Source organism: Vicugna pacos, chromosome 15 (assembly GCF_048564905.1).
Source record: "Vicugna pacos chromosome 15, VicPac4, whole genome shotgun sequence".
NCBI classification, from domain to species: Eukaryota; Metazoa; Chordata; class Mammalia; order Artiodactyla; family Camelidae; genus Vicugna; species Vicugna pacos.
The window spans coordinates 27,874,144-27,892,353 of NC_133001.1; the positions used below are offsets into that span (position 1 = coordinate 27,874,144).

Genomic DNA, 18,210 nt, shown 5'->3' on the forward strand with positions numbered 1-18,210 from the left:
AATTAACAGGCTTCCAGAAAAAAGGAAGCAGGTCTATACAAAGGATCAAGAGCAACGTAGTTTTGGACTTCTTAACAGCAACACTGGGAGTTAGAAGGCAATGGAACAATACCTTTAAATTTTGAGTGAAAATGGTTTTCAATCCAGAATTCTATATCTAGCCAAATTCTTTATTGAATTTGAGAACACAATAAAGATGATTTTAGATATAAAAGGAAGGTCTCAAAAAGTTACTTCCCACACTCTCAGAAAACTGTTGGAGGTACATCAGTCGCCATATCAAGAAAGAGGAGACGTGGGATACGAGAGAGAGGAGCTCTCATGTAGGAGAGGCAAAGATGCCAGTACAACAGTGGTGGGAGCAGGCTCTGAGGGCAGCCGCTGAGACTGTGGAGCAGCTTAGAAGGCTCCGGGAGAAATTTACCTAGGAATGCTGACAGAATGCCTACAGTACCTAGCCATCCCAAAGGGAGATGTGGACAATCTATAGAGCATTTGTGTTGATTGATAATAACTACACAGACCACAAAGAGAAAGTTATTATCTCCAGGGAAAACAAAGAAAAAGTATAGGAAAGGAAATGTAATTACAGTTATCACATGGCTTAGTTCCAAATAGTATTTCACAGTCATAATAATGTATTCAATGTATATTTATTTAGCCAAAATTATAATAAACTCTACTGAGAGGATGGGCGGTTTAGAAGGGTATGTGGATGTGGGGGGTAGGCAGTGAGTAGGTTGAGGGTGGGGCAGAGAACTAAATTCTCACTTTCATGGTGGAAAATCAGAGGATAATGTATAAAATAAAATTTAAAATAAAATTGTTACTTAGAAATACAAGAGATCCATACCAGCAGTGTCACCTAAAAGAATAATAAGTGGTTGTCTCTGTGGAAGGAGAAATTAGGGGGAAGGAAGGCTAGAAAATGGCATGTCTTTAAACACCTTGTAGAACTGTTTGAATCTTTATCTACATGCGTATCTTTGATTAAAATAACATCTAAGCTTTAAAACACTTCTCTGTGTAAACTTGGGTGAGTTACTGCCTGGTTTTGGTTTCCAAGTTCCGCGTCTATAAAATGGAGTTGGATTAGATGGCCTCGGAGGCACTCCTTGATCTAACACTCACCCTGTGATTCCTGCCGTGGGAGCGATATCCTCCCATTGTACACTCAATCCTTAGATCTTTAGGAGTTTTACATTAAAGTATCATTTTTTACACTGGGTGGGGAAGTGCTGACAGCTGAGAACAATGCTCTGTGGGGACAGAGATCCCCACGTGACTATCTAATGGCCAGGTTCTAGAAGACTGAGGAGGAAAGAGGAAAGGATCATCCCGATTCTTCCTCCTCCTCTGCTTTGTATGAGCATTAGCTACATTGTAAATAATGAGACTCTAAATATTAGACCTTCCCGTTACTAACATAGCCTTTTAACCAGAGATCTTCATCAAGTCAGAAAATGCCTAACTGTGCTCATGGCAGGAAAGGTTTCCAGGGACCAAGGCGGGCTATCAGGCCCCAAACTAGGCACACAACCTCCCTTTGGACCACCAGGAAGGCAAGACTACAGCGTCCATCACAACTCTGCATGTATTTCCCAGGGAGATCTGGCTTAGAGGGCACAGATAGAGACCCCTGTATGTCTCCAGCTCTTTCTAGGGAAATTGTCCCAAGTTCCTCCTTTTGGACTTTGTCCCCCAGCCCTGGAGAGGACCAGATATTTCATACTCAGGTTTATCTGAGTCTAAACTAAATCAGAACTAAATCTATGTTCCCTGCTCTTAATTCTTTTTTTTTTTAAGGAATGCATTTTTATATTTTTTTAATTGAAGTATAGTCAGTTACAATGTGTCAATTTCTGGTGTATAGCACAATGTCTCAGTCATGTATATACATATATATGTTTGTTTTCATATTCTTTTTTATTAAAGGTTATTACAAAATATTGAATATAGTTCCCTGTGCTATATAGAACAAATTTGTTTTTTTAATCTATTTTTATATATAGTGGCTAACATTTGTAACTCTCAAACTCCCAAATTTATCCCTTCCCATCCCTTTCCCCCTGGTAACCATAAGATTGTTCACTCTTAATTGACTTGTTATAAACATAATTATTAACAAGGAAAGCCTTTTCTAAGCACCTTGAGTACAGAGTGATCTAGACAGGGCCAAAGCAGAGATGCCCTTCTCTCTCCTCTGGTCTCCTTACTGCCCCTCAATTCCAGGACCAGGCACACAACAGGCGCACAGAGCAGACTGAATCTTGGGGAGTGATGACAATGGCTCATTAAAGATTGAAAGTCTCTGAGAAATAAAGGAGCAGGAGAGCTTTAAAACTCACAACTTCCGCCCCTGCTAGGTAAAGACCAAATTCTAGTGCTCGAAGTGACAAGTGTAAATCATCAATGACTCTTGACATAAACAAAATACCTTGTCATTGCCCACTTGTTTTCATATCCTTCACTTCCACCTGTACAGCCTGACTTGCCACGCTCACTCTCCAATACCTTATGAAGGCGACAAGGCAGGCATTATCTGAAACTCACAAATGGAAGCCAGTCATAAAGAGGTTCAGTAACTTGCTCAAGATTTCTTGAAGGATTCTCGAGAAGCTGTTCAACTGTTTTATCTTGGGTAGCTATGAGGTTGTGAAAAGAAAATTGACTTTATCCCTTTCCTTGCTGTTTTATTATTTTTCCTATGGCTACTACTTCTGTAATTAAAGAAAAGGAATTCAATCTTATAAAAAGGAAGAAAGGAATTCATTCTTCTAATGTGACTCCCTTTGGGAGCCTGGGCTGGAGGAAAAAAAAATCTCCAATGTTCTTTTAATACATCTTAATAACAATCAATTCAAAACTTATTTATGAAACAGACTCAGAGATATAGAAAACAAACTTATGGTTACCAAAGGGGAAAGAGGGGGGAGGGATAAATTAAGAGTGTGGGATTAACAGATATGCACTACTATATATAAAATAGATAAACAACAAGGTCCTACTATACAGCACAGGGAGCTATATTCAATATGTTATAATAATCTGTAATGGAAAGGAATCTGAAAAAGAATATATACGTATAACTGAATTACTCTGCTGTACATCAGAAACTAACACAACATTGTAAATCAACTACACTTCAATTAAAAATCAATTCAAGATATAATAAGATTAATCTTTATTTAGGATTCACCGTGGGGCAGGCACTATTCAAAATCATTTATGCCTATTAAATCATGAAATCCCAACAACCTTATGAGATGGGTACAACTCTGATTCCTACTTTATAGATGGGGACACTGATACATCAAATGTTGACACTTGGCCAGAGTAGAAGAAGCCATATTCTTTACCATCCTGTGCCGCCATGCTCGTGACTGTGGAAGAAGATGCATTCCTGTCTGCCAAGCCTCTGGTTCTCTTCGCAGGGCCCTACTGCCCTCTGTGTCCAAGGCGGATCCCAGTCCCTCTTCAGTGTTGCATGGACAGAGGAGTGCCCTCTGAGAGTCAGTTGCTGTACTGAGCAGCTCAGAGCAAGATGGATTAGCACTGAGCATGATGGAGAGAAGGAGAAAGTTTCCTCGGTTGACTTTTGGAAGAAGGCCCACACTGTAAAACCTCCACCTGTCACAGCGTGTGCCGGTTCAGAAGGGAGGGGACTCAGCTAGGAAGCATGGCCATGTAGTGAGCTACTGCCTTCTCCCACACAGGGGCTTCTCTGTGCCCAGGAATGCTGGGCAGGGGACACAGAGACAGAGACAGTGCTCTGTGCCACCTGGTGCGGGAGACCTGACCGGGGAGGGCCCAGAGTAAAAGGGGCCATGCCGGTCAGCCTGGGCTCTTCTTCAAGTGTGAGCCTACAGCTAGAGAACTGACTTCTTCCTTTAGTTCTTGAACCCTGGCCAAGAAGCCATTAATTAGTTTGTGTATAAATTCCGGCAGGAAGGCTGGAAAATTCTCTCTCAGCTTCAGCAATGTGGTTCCTCCTGCAAAATTTGGTCTTGCCAATCTCCCAGATAAACCCGTGCACCACCCGAAATATGGTCTCCATGTGGGCTTCAGGAACAGCCAGAGGCAAACAGGCAAAGACACACTGCCCTTGTGCCAGTAGCTGAAAACAAAGCAACATGGGAGAGAGAGATCATATGGTCCTCATTCAACTATAAAATGTGAAAGATGAAGGAATGGGAGCCTTTCAGGGTCAAGGAAAAAAAAAACTGTATATTGTGTGTTACAGATGCTTCCAACACAGACTGTGAAAAGTACACACGTATGAGGTAGCAGTTCACTGGACTAGAGTGCTCTGGAGCTTGAGAGACTGGACCAAATACTTTGTGAATACCTACTACAAGCTGGGTACTATCCTAAGCCAGCCAGGTAAGCACACTCCACTTATGTGGAGTTCTCAATCACAGAATAGGTATCCTAAGTAAAAATAAAAGATTGGCAAAGGGAGGGAACCAGCCTGAGCAGAGAGATGCCATGTCACTCAGGGAAGGCACGATCCCCATGACAGGCTGGGTGGTTAGGGAAGGCCTCACAGAGCAGGGGCATGTGACTCAGTCCTGAGGGCAGAATGGAATTTTTCTAGACCTATGGTCCCCAAATCACCTGAGGAACAATGTTTTTAAAAAGTACAGATTCCTGAACCCTGATTCTAGACCTCTTGAAAGCTCTAGGAAGATTATCCTGGAATTGCTGGAGTTTCTTTAAATTAAAATTATGGCAGATTTAAAACATACACAAAAGTAGACAGAATAGCGAACCCTCATGTACCCATCACCTAGCTTCAGCAATCATCAACTCATGGCCCCTCTTTCCTCACCTGTATCCTTATCTATCCCCCTCCTCTAGTATTCTGGAATCTGCCTATTTTTTAAACCAGGGACTCTGAAGCAGTCAAGACTGTGGATGTGACCTAGGAACCACTCACTAATCAAGACACAGATTAGGAGAAAGGGGATTCCAGGGACAGTGGAGACAAGACACAGAGAAATGAAGGAGAATGGTATCTGGGGGAGAATGGCCTAATTTGGAGTGCCTGGGGGTGGGACACTCAGTTGGGGGCCACTAGGGCCCTGTTAGCACCCATGGTGTCTTGGTGAAAAACACAAAGACATCTCCTCTGAGTAGAAAGCGCTCCCCTTTCTCAGGCTGAAGCCAGCCACACAGAGAAGGCCTGGATGCCACCTCCTGCTCACTGTCTAGGTCCCTTACTCCTGGGCTATGCCCAAACCACACAGCTGTGCACAGCAGCCCCAGGGCCATGGCTGAGGGAGTGTGGAGGCCAGCAAGAGGAACTGTGCTTTATCTGATAAGGATGGAAGGATGCTAAGAAGGGGACCATGTAATAGTCAGCCTGTGCTTTGAAAGGACACTGGGCAGCAATGGAGAGGGAGGGAGACAGATGGGAGGGCAGAAAATTGAGAGGCGGTGAGTGAGTCAAGTCAGGAAACTATTGCAAACTAGCCAGGGGAGAAGGAAGGAGGACTTGGAGGTCATCTTGAGAGAGAGTTCTTGTGTGGGGTTCCAGAGAGAACTTGGGGGCTGGATATGGTGATATGGAAGTCGTGGGCACTCAGGGGTCATTTGAAGGCAAGCAAAGGTTGAAATTGCTCAGGGAGAGTATTTGGGGAGGAAGGCCCTGGGAAAAACCAGCATTTAGAGAATGGGGGTTGGAGAGGGGAAGGACCAGGTCAGGTGACACAGAGATTGGGAATAAATGGTCAGAGAGGTGGGAAGGAGAGAAAGACAGGGGGAAAGCATGGCTCATAGAAGTCAATAGAACAAAAGCATTCACAGGTGTTGTGGGAGGGAAGCAGAAAGGAGAAGAAACTAGAAATGCAAAGAAGTCAAGTTTGGGAGTGTTGGCATGACTAATAAAGAGTGCGAACTTGGACTTGAAGAGCCCCGTGACAAGTTCATGATGGACAGCACGAGCTTGTTGATCTGCCACTCATACCTCCTGAGTCTGTCACCTATCAAGTACAGCTGTGGGCAAATTATTAAAGTAAGTCTCTGAATTCCTGCTGGTAAACTGTGGATGATTATACCCATTCCAACAGGGAGGGGTGGGGATGATACCTTAGAGAATGACAGTTCTTCTTGTCACTGGCACCTAACAATGCACTGCCCTGTAGTATGAATGATCTTTCCACATACCCAACCCCAGTAACTCTAACCAGCCTGCAAGCTGCTTTTGGGGTAGAGATTAGGGTTTTAAACTAATTAAAGCTAATGGTCATTTGGTGATGATTGTCTATGTGCAAGGTAAGAAGAGGAAGTTAAATAAGATTGAAGGATTAAAAAGAAGCCAGGGCCCTTCAGGGGAGGGTGTTACTTAGTGAAGGATCCACCTGGATGCCTGACCCCAGCACAAGGTGAAGAGTGGCAGGTGCAGCAATGAGTCTTAACTTGTAGTTCATTCCCAAACTGCAAATGAAGCGTGGTGGATGGAGAGACTCGCTCAGGCTGGTAAGAATCAGGTTTCGAGCAGGCAGACAGTATTGCATGAGGCTTCTGGGTTGGAGAGAGGAGGAGGAGAGGAGGGCAGAAGCACAGGGAAGTTGGGAATTGGCAGGTAAGTTTGAGGAAAGCTAAGAACCTTGGTAGGTTCAAAACAAGGTTTCATGGATTACTATATATAAAACAGATAAACAACAAGGATCTATTGTATAGCACAGGGAACTATATTCAATTTCTTATAATAAGCTGTAACAAAAAAGAAACTGAAAAAATATATACGTACTTATGTATATGTGTAACTGAACACTTGAAATTAACAATATAAATTGACTACATGTCCATGAAAAATAAGAATAACAAAACAAAACAAGGTATCATAGGAAGTGAGGGGTGAAACGTGTACTGGGCTGTAGGAGATATAACCTAAGGTGACCCCCAATGAGTCACACTCTGATATAATCCCAGAACCTCCTCCCCTTGAATATGACGGAGAAACTGTGACTTACCCCCAACCAAAACTATGTGAAAAAGGTGATGTGATATCACTAGTGTGATTATGTGACATTACAGGGCAAGGGCAAAGGGATTTTTGCAGACATAACTAAGGTCCCTAAATCATCTGACTTTGAGTTAAACAAAAGAGAGATTATCCTGGTTAGGCCTGATCTAATCAAGCAATCTCTTTCAACGAGGGTCCAGATCTCCCCGAAGTTAGGGACTCCAAGCAGGAAAGACTTTCTCTTCTGCTGGCCTTGAAGAAGCCACATGAATTCTACAGCTGCAAGGAAATGAATTCTGCACACAACCATGTAAGCCTGGAAGAGGACCCCCAAGTTTAGATAGAATGCAGCCTGTCTGACACCTTGATCACAGCAGAAAGACCCAAGTACATCATGCCTGGACTCCTGCCCCATGGAAACTGTGAGGTAATAAATGGGTATTGTTTTAAGGCACTGAGTTTGTGGTAATTTGTTACACAGTAACAGGAAACAAATATGTGGACTTGCAATGTGGAGGGCCATGAAAGCAGGCTAAAAAATATGAGCTTTATTATGTGGGCCACTGGGAGCCACTGACTATTTTTCAGTAGAGAGACTTTTAGGAAGCTAAGAGATGTCAGTAGGAAGGGAAGGCTGGGTGGGGGGTTGGTCAGAGAACCTTGAAGAACATTTAGTTTAGGGCATGGCTCCCAGGAAGGGGCCAGTGAAGTTCTGGTGAGTGATTAGTTCTGGGTTGTACCAAGCCAGCTACTCTTCTACCCAATTAAAAAAAAGGAGGAAGCAAAACCCAAGTAAAGAAATTGACAGTCATTGAAAAAAAACTTATGGAACTTTAGTGTCCTTGTTGCTAATTATAAATATTTACTCCTCCCAGAATTCCTGACCTCACAGAAGAGCCTGCGTAAACAGTCCCGCTCTCTTACTGGAAAATGTGTGTGTGTGTGTGTGTGTGTGTGGTGTATGTGTGCGCGCGTGCATGTGTTCTACATTTTCTTGGAAGGAGGACAAGGCAGTAATAAGGGACTGGATGATCTGCAAAGAGTCACTTCCTGTTGGATATTGTCTAGTTCCCCCCTCCTCCCCCCCAGATCGTAAATCCAGAGACCCCCAAGGAACTCCTCCTTCTCCAATTCTATCTGCTGGAGACAACTAAACCAAACAAACTCAGGAAGTGGCAAGAGGTTGGGAAGGGGAGGAAGTTCATGGCACAGAAGGAAAAAGTCAAGAGAATGCCCTGATGTTCAAGGAAGAGGGTGGGGGAGACAGAGCAACGAAGGTCACCCCAAGGTTGCCCGGCGCCGAGCCTTTAAAATGTCGTGCTTAAGCTTTCAATCAAAACTGGTAAAAACAGTGGGTCAGATCTCCCGGGGCTCTTCAAATATTAACATTCATAGTGATAAACAGCCCCCCAAAAGAGTCCTCTGTAAGCAAACTGGAACAAACAACTAATCTAAACCGGGTTGCTAAGAGACCCATTGGGCAGGAGCCAAAGTCAGTTCAAGCTTCCAGAGAATTCTCTTTTTTTTTTTTGCTTTTGGAAAAGAGAGGAGGAGGGAAGAGCTACCTGTAGATGACTCCATGTTGGTGGAGGAACATGAGGGCTGATGTAACCTCAGCAGCGTAGAACCGGGATCGAGGCTCATCGAATTTTCGAGAGCGCTGAATCTGGAACATGAGGTCTCCACCATTTACATACTCCATGACAAAAAAGAGGCGGTCCTGAAAGGAGAGGAGAAAATGCCATTCAGTGAATTCCACAGCAGCTGCTCACACAGGCCAGCAAGTATACCATGAGCCCAAAGTATCAGAACCTGGATCTGAGGGGGACAGTTGCACAGGTGGGTGAATCCTGGTAGCATGTGTTCCGGAGACAAGATGTAGGAATACAGCACATGAATTAGAGTACAAAGTATTCTTTAAAAATTTTTCCCTGTCTTACTTTTATAGGCATCAGCTTGGTCTAGTGGGAGAAGCCCAAAACTGACAGAAAGGAGACTTGGGTCTTTGTCTAATCTCTGTTACAACCTTGAAGTGTGACCTGTGGAGGCTCCAGTTACCTGTATATGTGTGGTAGGTTGAATCATGGCTCCTCCAAAGACAGCCACATCCTAATCCCTTAACATACAAATGTTACCTTAAATGGCAAAAAAAAAAAAACCCCAAAAAACCCCAAACCAAACCCCGCCCTCCCACAGAAGACTTTACAGATGTGATTAGGCTAAGGATCTTGAGATAGGGGGATTACTGTGGGTCACCAGGGTGGGCCTTCAATGCAGTCACAGATGTCCTTATAAGAGGGAGGCAGAGGAGATTTGAGAACGGAGAAGGCAATGTGACCAAGGAGGTGGAGACTGAGGGTTGTGGCCACAAGCCAAGGAAGGTGGCCGCCACCAGAAGCTGGAAGGGACAGGGAAGGACACTTTCCCAAAGCCTCTGGAGGGAGCACAGCCTGGTTGACATTTTGATATTGGGCCATTGACTCTGGTTTCAGACTTCTGGCCTCCAGAACTGTGAGAGAATAGATTCCTCTTATTTTAAGCCACTGTTTATGGTCATTTGCTAAAGCAGTCCTAGAAAACTAATACAAACAATACGGACTAATGAGCTGGTGAGAGCCCCCTCCCATGAGGGCCACTTCTCACTTTGGAGGCTGCTCCTTCTGGGATTCCCACTTGGGTTTGCCTCTTCTGATTTCTGCCCTCAAGAACAGCCAAACCCCAGTTACAGCTCATTGAGGGTGGTGTATCTTATCCCCATGATAATATGGGAAGATGATGGACTGAAACTTATTTTTGCACAGTTTCTTGACTACTATTTCTGAGCCTGTAGAGTGTGGGTTGCTGTGCTAGGCAGGAGGCAAAGAATGTTAAGCCATCACTGTCCTGGAGGCGAGGGAGCTTATGATCCAGGGGCAGAGATGGAAAGCGGTCAGAATGATGGAAACAAAATAGAAGCAGAGTGCCTTAAAGGCAGTGGGGGCTGAAAGGACCAGGAGAAACAGGCGCTCTCTGAACTAGGGGGCCATGGAGGATTGTAGAAGGAGCTAGGTGCTGAGAGGAGGAGGAGGAGGTGGAGGGAGGCATGAACAAATACCAGGACATGGGAACAGAGTGAGATCGCTTGGGGACTGGTAAACTGACCAGGTCAGATGGGGAGGAAGGTTCAGGTAGCCCAGGGGAAACGAGGTTTGAGAGGCCAGAGGGGCAGAGTAGATTCTTAACATATAGGCACAGTCTAAATGGAGCTCCTACGAGGATGTCAGAATATTATTTTCGATCAAAAGTAGTAGAATCTTCCCATGAAGAGTAAAAATCACAGGCAGGGGGTAGAGTTCAGTAGCTGAGTGTGTGCTTGGTGTGCACAAGGTTACGAGTTCAATCTCCACTGCCCTGTCAAGGGGAAAAAAGAAAACAAATACAACTAAAAAAAATTAATTAAAAAAAGAGTAAAAAATCACAGTGATACTTAATTCATGAAGCAGTCTTGACAGTGTATCTCCTTGTAATTGGCATCTCTTTGAAAATAAGTCCATCACTAAGAATTGTTATGAATCTAGGCTACCTTCTGCCCCACCACAATCTCCAGATTTATTCAAGCTTTACTGGCAGTCACAGAGGACCTAAGGTCTAGTTTCTCTGTCATTTGACTTGCTCTTTCCCTTCAAGGCCTGCCTCGTTCTCTCCCTCAAGTACGATCTTGTACTCGGAAGTATTCAGAGGCCAAAAGCTCAATCATTTATTCCCCATTCAAATTTTTATTTCAAAAATCGAATGATCAGGTGAGATCCAGCCCCATGAAACCAGAACTTCTGAGGGTGATACTCAGACACCGGTCCTTTTCAAAACTCCCCATGGGATCCCAATAGGGAGCCAGGGTTGACAACCACTCTCCCATCTGGTTTCTGCCAAGCTGTTTTGCACCTGTGAGGTATATAGCTTACACGTTATTGGAGTTTTCCTCTTTTTCTTTTCAAAGAACTTCCAAGAACACAGGTTCTCAAACTTGTACATCAGAATCACACAGAGGCTTGTTAGAACATGGACTCCTCCCCTGCTCCCCTCAACCCTGCCCCAAACAGTTTCTGATTCAGAAGATCTGGGTTGGAGCCTGAGAATCTGCATCTCCTAGCTCCCAGGTGATGTGACGCTGCCAGTCTGCGGACCCCACTTTGAGAACCACCGCCTTAGAGCACTTGGGGCAAGTCTTTCCCACGACAAGTACAGCTGCATCAGGCACTCGACACTGTCCTAACCTGCCTGAACCACACCAACAGGAACAGCTGCTGGGATGCCATTCCACGGTCCCCAACTTGAACCTGGGCTTTAGCAACAATGGAGTATTTCCTTGCCTGTGACTGAAGGAATCCAAATCTCTAAAGAGGAAAGATCTCCCCTCCCCCCCCACCTCCCCGGTGGCTTTTTATCCTCCAGAATTGGACCCATGGCATTTAAGGATGGGGACCACGGAGCAAGAAAGAAGAACTCCCACCCTCATTTCATCACTTACTGGCTGTGTGACCTCAGGCAAATGAATTCATCTCTCTGTGGTCAGCTTTCTCGTCTGTGAAAACGAGGGCGACAATGGGGCCTGCCTTGCAGAATTCTTATGAGGATTAAATTACATGTTAAAGTGCCTGGCTCATCATCCGTGCTCCATAAAGGCTGCCTAGTACTATTGTTCCTGACAGTATTAGAGCTGTAGGCATGACAGTTATGGTTGTCATTACTGAGTCTAGGTTTTTCCTGCCCCTTCAGCAGCATTTTTTCCCGATCACCTCCTCTTCCAACAAACGTTTGTGCCCCTTGGCTTTCAGCCGGTTTTCTCCCTCTGTTTCTGGCACGTTTCATTCTGCCTCCTCTTGTAGGCTTCTCTTCTCTCCAGTCATGAGGTGTTGGAATCTCACAAGGCGGGGTTCTAGGTCCACCCCTCTCCTCCCCTTTCTATACTCCCTGAGTGATCTCATCCACACCCAAGGTGTCTAATGCACCTTGACACCAATGACTCACAAACGTCTCCCTCTATCCTAAACCTCTCCTCAAGGCTGCAGACCCATTTACCCAGCTGTGTTTCTGACATCTCCCTCTGATGTCTCAGAGGCACTCAAACCCAACATGTTCAAAACTGCTTCATAATCTTCCCCCAACCAACCGGTCTTTGTCCAGGGTGCCTGTCTCAGGGCAGGGCTTTGCCATCCAGCCAAGTGTACAAGTCAGAAACCTGACAGTCATTCTTGATACCTCCCTTTCCTTCATCCCTCATATCCATCACCAAGTCCTGTTGCTTTTACCTTTTGTACCTTTGTACTATTACCTTTGTACTCGGTACATTTGCTTACTTCTTTCTGTTTCCACCACCATTGTGGCCACCATTCTGGTCCAAGCAGTTATCATCTCCTCTAGAGATTTTTGCAAGTACCTTCTTACTAATGCTTCCTCCATTGACTCCAGTCCCCCTACCAAAAGCTGATCACACTATGGACAGAGTTACCCTGCTAAAATGAAATCTGATTGTGACCCATGCCCTATCCTTCCCCTATCCTCCTAATTCTTTCAAAGTCTTCCTGTTACTCTTGGAATAGGTAGAAAACTCCCCAACATGCCTCGCGGCCTGTATGATCTGGCCGCATCTACTTCTTCTCAGTCGTCTCACTTCTAGCTGTCCCTTGTTTCCTCTGCCCTGCAGCAAACTCTCCTGCTACAAGGCCTTTGCTCATGCTGGCTCCCTCTGCTTGGAATGTTTTCCCCTCTCCTTTCACCTAATCCCTCCTCATCCCTCAGATTTCCCTGCAGCCATTTTTCTTCTAGGAAGCTGTCCCTGACTTTTCTGACAAGGTCAAAGCCCCCATCACACACTACACTCTCCAGTGGGGGTTTGATTTGTGTAACTGATTTATGTCTTTCTCTCCCCATAGTTTGTATACTTCATGAGGGCAAGAACGACTGGTAATTCTGCCCTGCTGGTTTTTAAGGGAATTGGCCTAACCTCAAAGAAAAGCCACCATAATTCCCTTTAAAAACAACAATTATGGGGGTAGAAGAATTTAAAAAGCTTAGGGGGCTATAAGTGAGAAATGAAACCACAGGGTGCTCTGATATTTACATCTACAAATTCTTACTACTTAGGGAGTTAAAGGCTTCAAGACGCGGCATCAAGTGCAGTGAGCCTCCTGTCTGCAAAATTTGCCAGGCAGTGTCCATTCTGACCACATCACCCTCAGGGGGTCTGTCTGTATCAGCATCCAGTATCTGGTTACAGCTTTGAACAGTTCTTTTGTTCCATGGACAGTTGTCTTTAACTCCCAGTGAGATGGTCAATTTCCCGAGGAACACACCTTATTGTTCCCAGCAACCCCAACACCACTACTAGCTCAGAACTGTACCTAAGGAGGCACTCAATAAAAATCTGCTCATCCAACATTCACCCCATGTAAGCATCTTGAGGGAGGGATTCTACTTGTTGGTTTAGTTTCTTGCTGTATCCCCAGCAACTAGAACTGAGCCTGGGTTCCTAGTATGTCTTTGTCAAATGCATGAGGTCTTGAATCTCCACCATGGATGAGGCTCTGGTTGCCGGAAATGCAATAGTAAATCAGAGTTGGTTTCCCCGTGTTATGTCTCTTGTTAACCTCATTTCGAGTTATGCTAATTTCAGCCCATTTGAACTTCAGTTTTAACTTGTTTTTCTACTCAACACAGCTCAGTATGCATGGCTCCAAAGCACAGTCAATCCTTCTGACATAGGAGGGACTGTTTTTAAAGCAAGATCCATTTTTCACTTCCCCTCACTCCATTTCAGTGCGTTTGGATTGTTTCTGACCTCCACACCTAACACATTTGAGAAGCATGTTTTGATGCAGAGTGAGAACTTCAAGTCATTCTGGGAACCGCTTAATTACATAAACTCAAATCAAAAGAAAGCTGGCAGAGCCAGCGGCTACTCATTAATCCCCTCTTGGCATCGGCAGGAAACAAAACAAAACAAAAACCCAACTTCCTGGTAAAGTAAGCAAATATGTTTTCTGAGGTAATCAAAGAATTTAAAAGCCTTATTCTACCTCCTCCTCCCTTAATCTCACCTGAATGTCTAAAAAGTTACGGTCTTGTGATAGCAAGGAAAATAATAAAATTAGGAAAGAGATTATATGTCACGGCCATTTAGGGTAAGAATAGTTAATAATGACCTACAAGCGGGAAGGGCCACACCATGTGTTTGAAATTCCCATTGGGCTCCATTTCCCCAGAGTGCTAACCCTGCCTGACTTTGAGGAGAAAATTAGGCCCACCCCATCCATCTTGTAAGGCATGATGGATAGCCAGAGGCTTCCTCTCAGCAGCACTGCGTGTCCTGCCAATCCGGTTTGTTTGGACACACGTTCTCCATCGTTTGTTAGCTGTTTATATGTGCAAAGATTCTATCGCTTTTGAATCAATTTCACACATGCACTCAACAACAGAGTGGACTTGGAACAGTCTGCCTCTGATGCACCAGTGACAGGATGAGCGATTTTTCCAACATCCCATCTAAGGGAATCATGGGCCTTACACTCTGTAACATCCTTTCCTTTTCACATCTACATCATTTAACCTCTCAACTCAACAGGTCTTTTATGGGTGCCCAGCCCTGGAGTAGGTGATTGGCAGATATGGAAGATGATATAAGCCATGGCTTTGGTTCCCGGGAGCAAGGAACTGAATACAGGAGAAAGCAGCACAAAATGCTCTCTCATTATGTGCTAAACACTCCTGGATCAAATTAGATTGCAAAACCTATGTATCGGGGCCCTTAATCTCTTGGGCCCTTAGAGAAGAATTGTCTGTCATCCAGGTCTTAGCACTTACAGGAGATTATTATAAGCAACAGTCATAAGAAAACCCTTTCTAGATTTTATTTTCCATAATACAACTGATTTTGATGGAACTGGTCATTGCTGTAAGAATGTGGTTGAGATAAATCTGAATTAGGGGAAAGACCACAATAAAGGTCTTGAACAAGGAATGTGGGAGGATTAGATGGTCTATCAAGTTAGAAGCACAGGCCTGAAGGTCAGAGGTAAGCAAAAATGACCATTGCATGTGGGATGAAGAGAGGAGGAGTGAGCCAGGGGAAAAAGCTTAGAAACAGGGAGAAAGGAGAAAGACTGGGTGGTAGTAGGGTGGAGGTTGGGAGGCTGGTTCTGAAAACACAGGTGGGAAATAAAGAACTCTAGAAACATTTTGAGCTGTAAAATAGCACGATTAAAGCTGATTTTAAGAAAAGCTATTCTAGAAGCAGAATTCAAGATGGACTGAAAGAAGGTGGCCTCAAATTATTCAATCTCTCCCCCATCTCCACTGTGCTAAATGTTTTATCATCTTTGAAAAAGATCAACAAGCAACCCTCCCTCCTCTCTATTATGCTTCCTTGGTCAAACCAAACTAAAGCAATTCCAAACTGACTTGCCCAATAAAGATCAAATAAAGATTTCCTGCCCCTGGTTAGAGCTGCACTTTGCCCAGGGAACAACTTGAAGTTACTGCTAACTTGCCCCATGCACTTTCATTCACGTGTGAAAGCCAGGGGAAAGTGGAAGGGTTTTGGTTCAGGACATCAGAGAACACTTTTCCTTTTACAGAGGTATTCAACATCTTATGAGAAAGAACTTTCTATCACCTGATAAAACAGTACTTATGGAATAGCCCCCAAGTAGGCTACAGCTCAACAACACTGACCCCATGTGATCTCATGCTGTGAATAAGAGCAACATCTAAAGGTAAGCAGGCATAATGGCTTGTTGTTAGTTTCCTCTTTCAAAATGACAAAGAGGGTTTAGATGGAGGACGTGGCAATGAAATGTACAATGGTGTGGTTTTGCTGAGGCTTTCTTTTATTCTATTGCATCACCAGAACATCAACGTCTGGTACCTCTGCATCACCTCTTAGTACCCAGCTTCCTCCCGGTTTTTCACCCATTGGCTACTTTCTCCATCAAGGGCCACTTTTGAGTGTAGCATCTGGCTACCACCCCCTGTCCCTGGCTGTTGACCCAGACTCCAGGAGAGCAGCAAGGCATCCTCTCACTCATCTGCCCAACTTAGCACCTCGTCATCCTGGAGAGGTTTCCTGCTCTGTGGTGTACCTGGTGCCCATCTAGAATCTGGTCTGCCCATTCTGGGCAAGATAGTGACATAGACCAAATCTGTCTTTGATGATACCAAGAGTTAATTTAAACAGAGAGAAAACACTGATTGCTCATTGGAGCCCACTGTCACCAGTAGTCAGCTGTCTGAAGCCAAAGTTAAGGACTGACAGAATGTTCCTTGTAAGTGTTTTTAAGCATAGGCATGTACAGAAGTATTCTTGTTCTAATCCTAGTTCCCCATGCAGCCAAGGCCACAGGATACTCTTGTCCTTTACCAACAACTTTTTCATGAGCTCAGCTGGATTCTCCCAATCCAGTGTGTGATTGCATCAAGCTCTCACTGTTCCACAAATACACCTTCCTGTGTGTAGGATGTAAGCACCAACAGCTAGGGCTCAGGGTGCCCTTTTCTTTCATATTCCCATCTGGTCAAGGCTCAGTGCAGGTCCAGCTCAGTAAAGAACTAAATGGGTGTCTCTGATCTCCAGCTCAGAACTGAACCTCACACAGAACTGAAGCAGCCCATGTAGCTACTACTCTGATTCCAGAAACTTCAGATGTCACTTTATTATTTCCCTTGCCCAACACAAAACAAAGCACCTGCAGAGGTCACACTTGAGGTCTGACTTCCAGGAGGTTCATGCACCTACGACTGTTGTAAATAAAGCCTGCCATCCTGGGTAGGCCAAGCCTTCCGCCGTATTAGTGCTGCCACTGTCGCTGCTGTTTTTTCTGTTTTTTGTTTCTTCGCCTGCTTGCATAGTTCTATGTAGACTGAAATCCTGCTTACCAATCAGGGGATTAGAATGTACCTACATCAATGGTAAAATGGCCAGTCTTTTCAGTGAAAGGTAATCAAGGAAACGTTTTCCAATTTTGTGCGTAAGAAACAACTGACCAGTTAAGGCTCCAACCAGCTGTCAATGCCACAGTAGTTCCTCTCTCCTTACCTTTTCTTTTCTTCCCAAAGAACATGCAAAGTTCTTGGGATGGTTTTAAACATAAGCAAATACCAGGTAGCTGACCCTAAACAGAGACAGTACATCAACATTTCTTTTCAGTTGTGGGAAGGAAACATAACCTTCTTAGATGGACATATTTAGGTTGGGCCCACTGTACAGAGAAGAAAAAAAAGCTGTCTTTTCACATCTCCTGACTCGGGGCAGCAGTCAGAGATGATCCTCCGTGTAGGGGCAATGATGTGGTGAGAGCCTCTGTTTAACCTGCAGACCAGATAGCACGCACACACTGTGGTCCATGTAGCAATTACCTGAGTTTCCAATAAGACTATTTCTCCACTAGGAATACTGGAGGGAAGGCACTCTCTTCCATTCCAAAGCTTACCTATTCACTAGGACTGGCTCATGCCTGATAAGTTCAACCAACGCTGACCTTTTCCCTTCCTGATCTGCTATGGAGTTTTCTGTCCACACCAGTTTGGGCTCTTGGTTATTCTTACAACACTCTCTAGTAGAAGCAGGACATAGGTAGCAACTGTTCCTATAGCTCCTGTTGGACTCCACTGGTCAGACTACATGGGCAGTGTGGTGTCCGATTCTAGGCACCATATTTGACACCAACAAACTAGAGTTCATCCAGAGGATGGCAAACAGGAGGGTGTAGAGAAGCTGAGATGTACATGAAGCAGCTGAAGGAAGTGGCAATGGTCAGCCTCAATAAATCCACTCTTAGAGGATGCTGATAGTCCAAACTGAATGAATGAGTGAACAAATGAATAAGCTATCAAACAAAGGAACAAATTGAAGAGGAACTCTTCAAACACTGAAGGACTGCCATTTTTGGTAATCAACTGCTGGACTGCCATGTTGGTAAATTCAATCCATGTTACTGCAGATTAACTAAGACTGATGGGAAGAAGAAGATAAAGTGAGGCCCCTTTTGTTGTAGTCAAGGAAGGACTTGTAAGAACTCCAACCTTCTGTCCAACATTGGATCCCGCTGCTTTGTTCTGCAGTGAGTTCCTTCCAACCTGAGGATGCCAGCCTTGGATACTGAATTGATCACTTCATATGGTTGTTAATAAAAACCCTCTTTGTTCATCAAGGGGATGGACCAGATGAGCTGGCAGAGCCACAGAAACCCTTAGCAGCATTTTAAAAA

The 18,210-nt window shown here is 44.5% G+C and overlaps 1 protein-coding gene across 1 annotated transcript in view; it reads right to left on the reverse strand.

Moving 5' to 3' along the window:
• The window catches only part of PRKCE (protein kinase C epsilon), a 472,021-nt gene that overhangs the window by 70,348 nt on the left and 383,463 nt on the right, over positions 1-18,210 (reverse strand). The window contains exon 11 of the mRNA XM_006216450.4: positions 8,536-8,690. Coding sequence (XP_006216512.1) covers positions 8,536-8,690 — 155 coding nt within the window. The remainder of the gene's footprint in view (positions 1-8,535; positions 8,691-18,210) is intronic.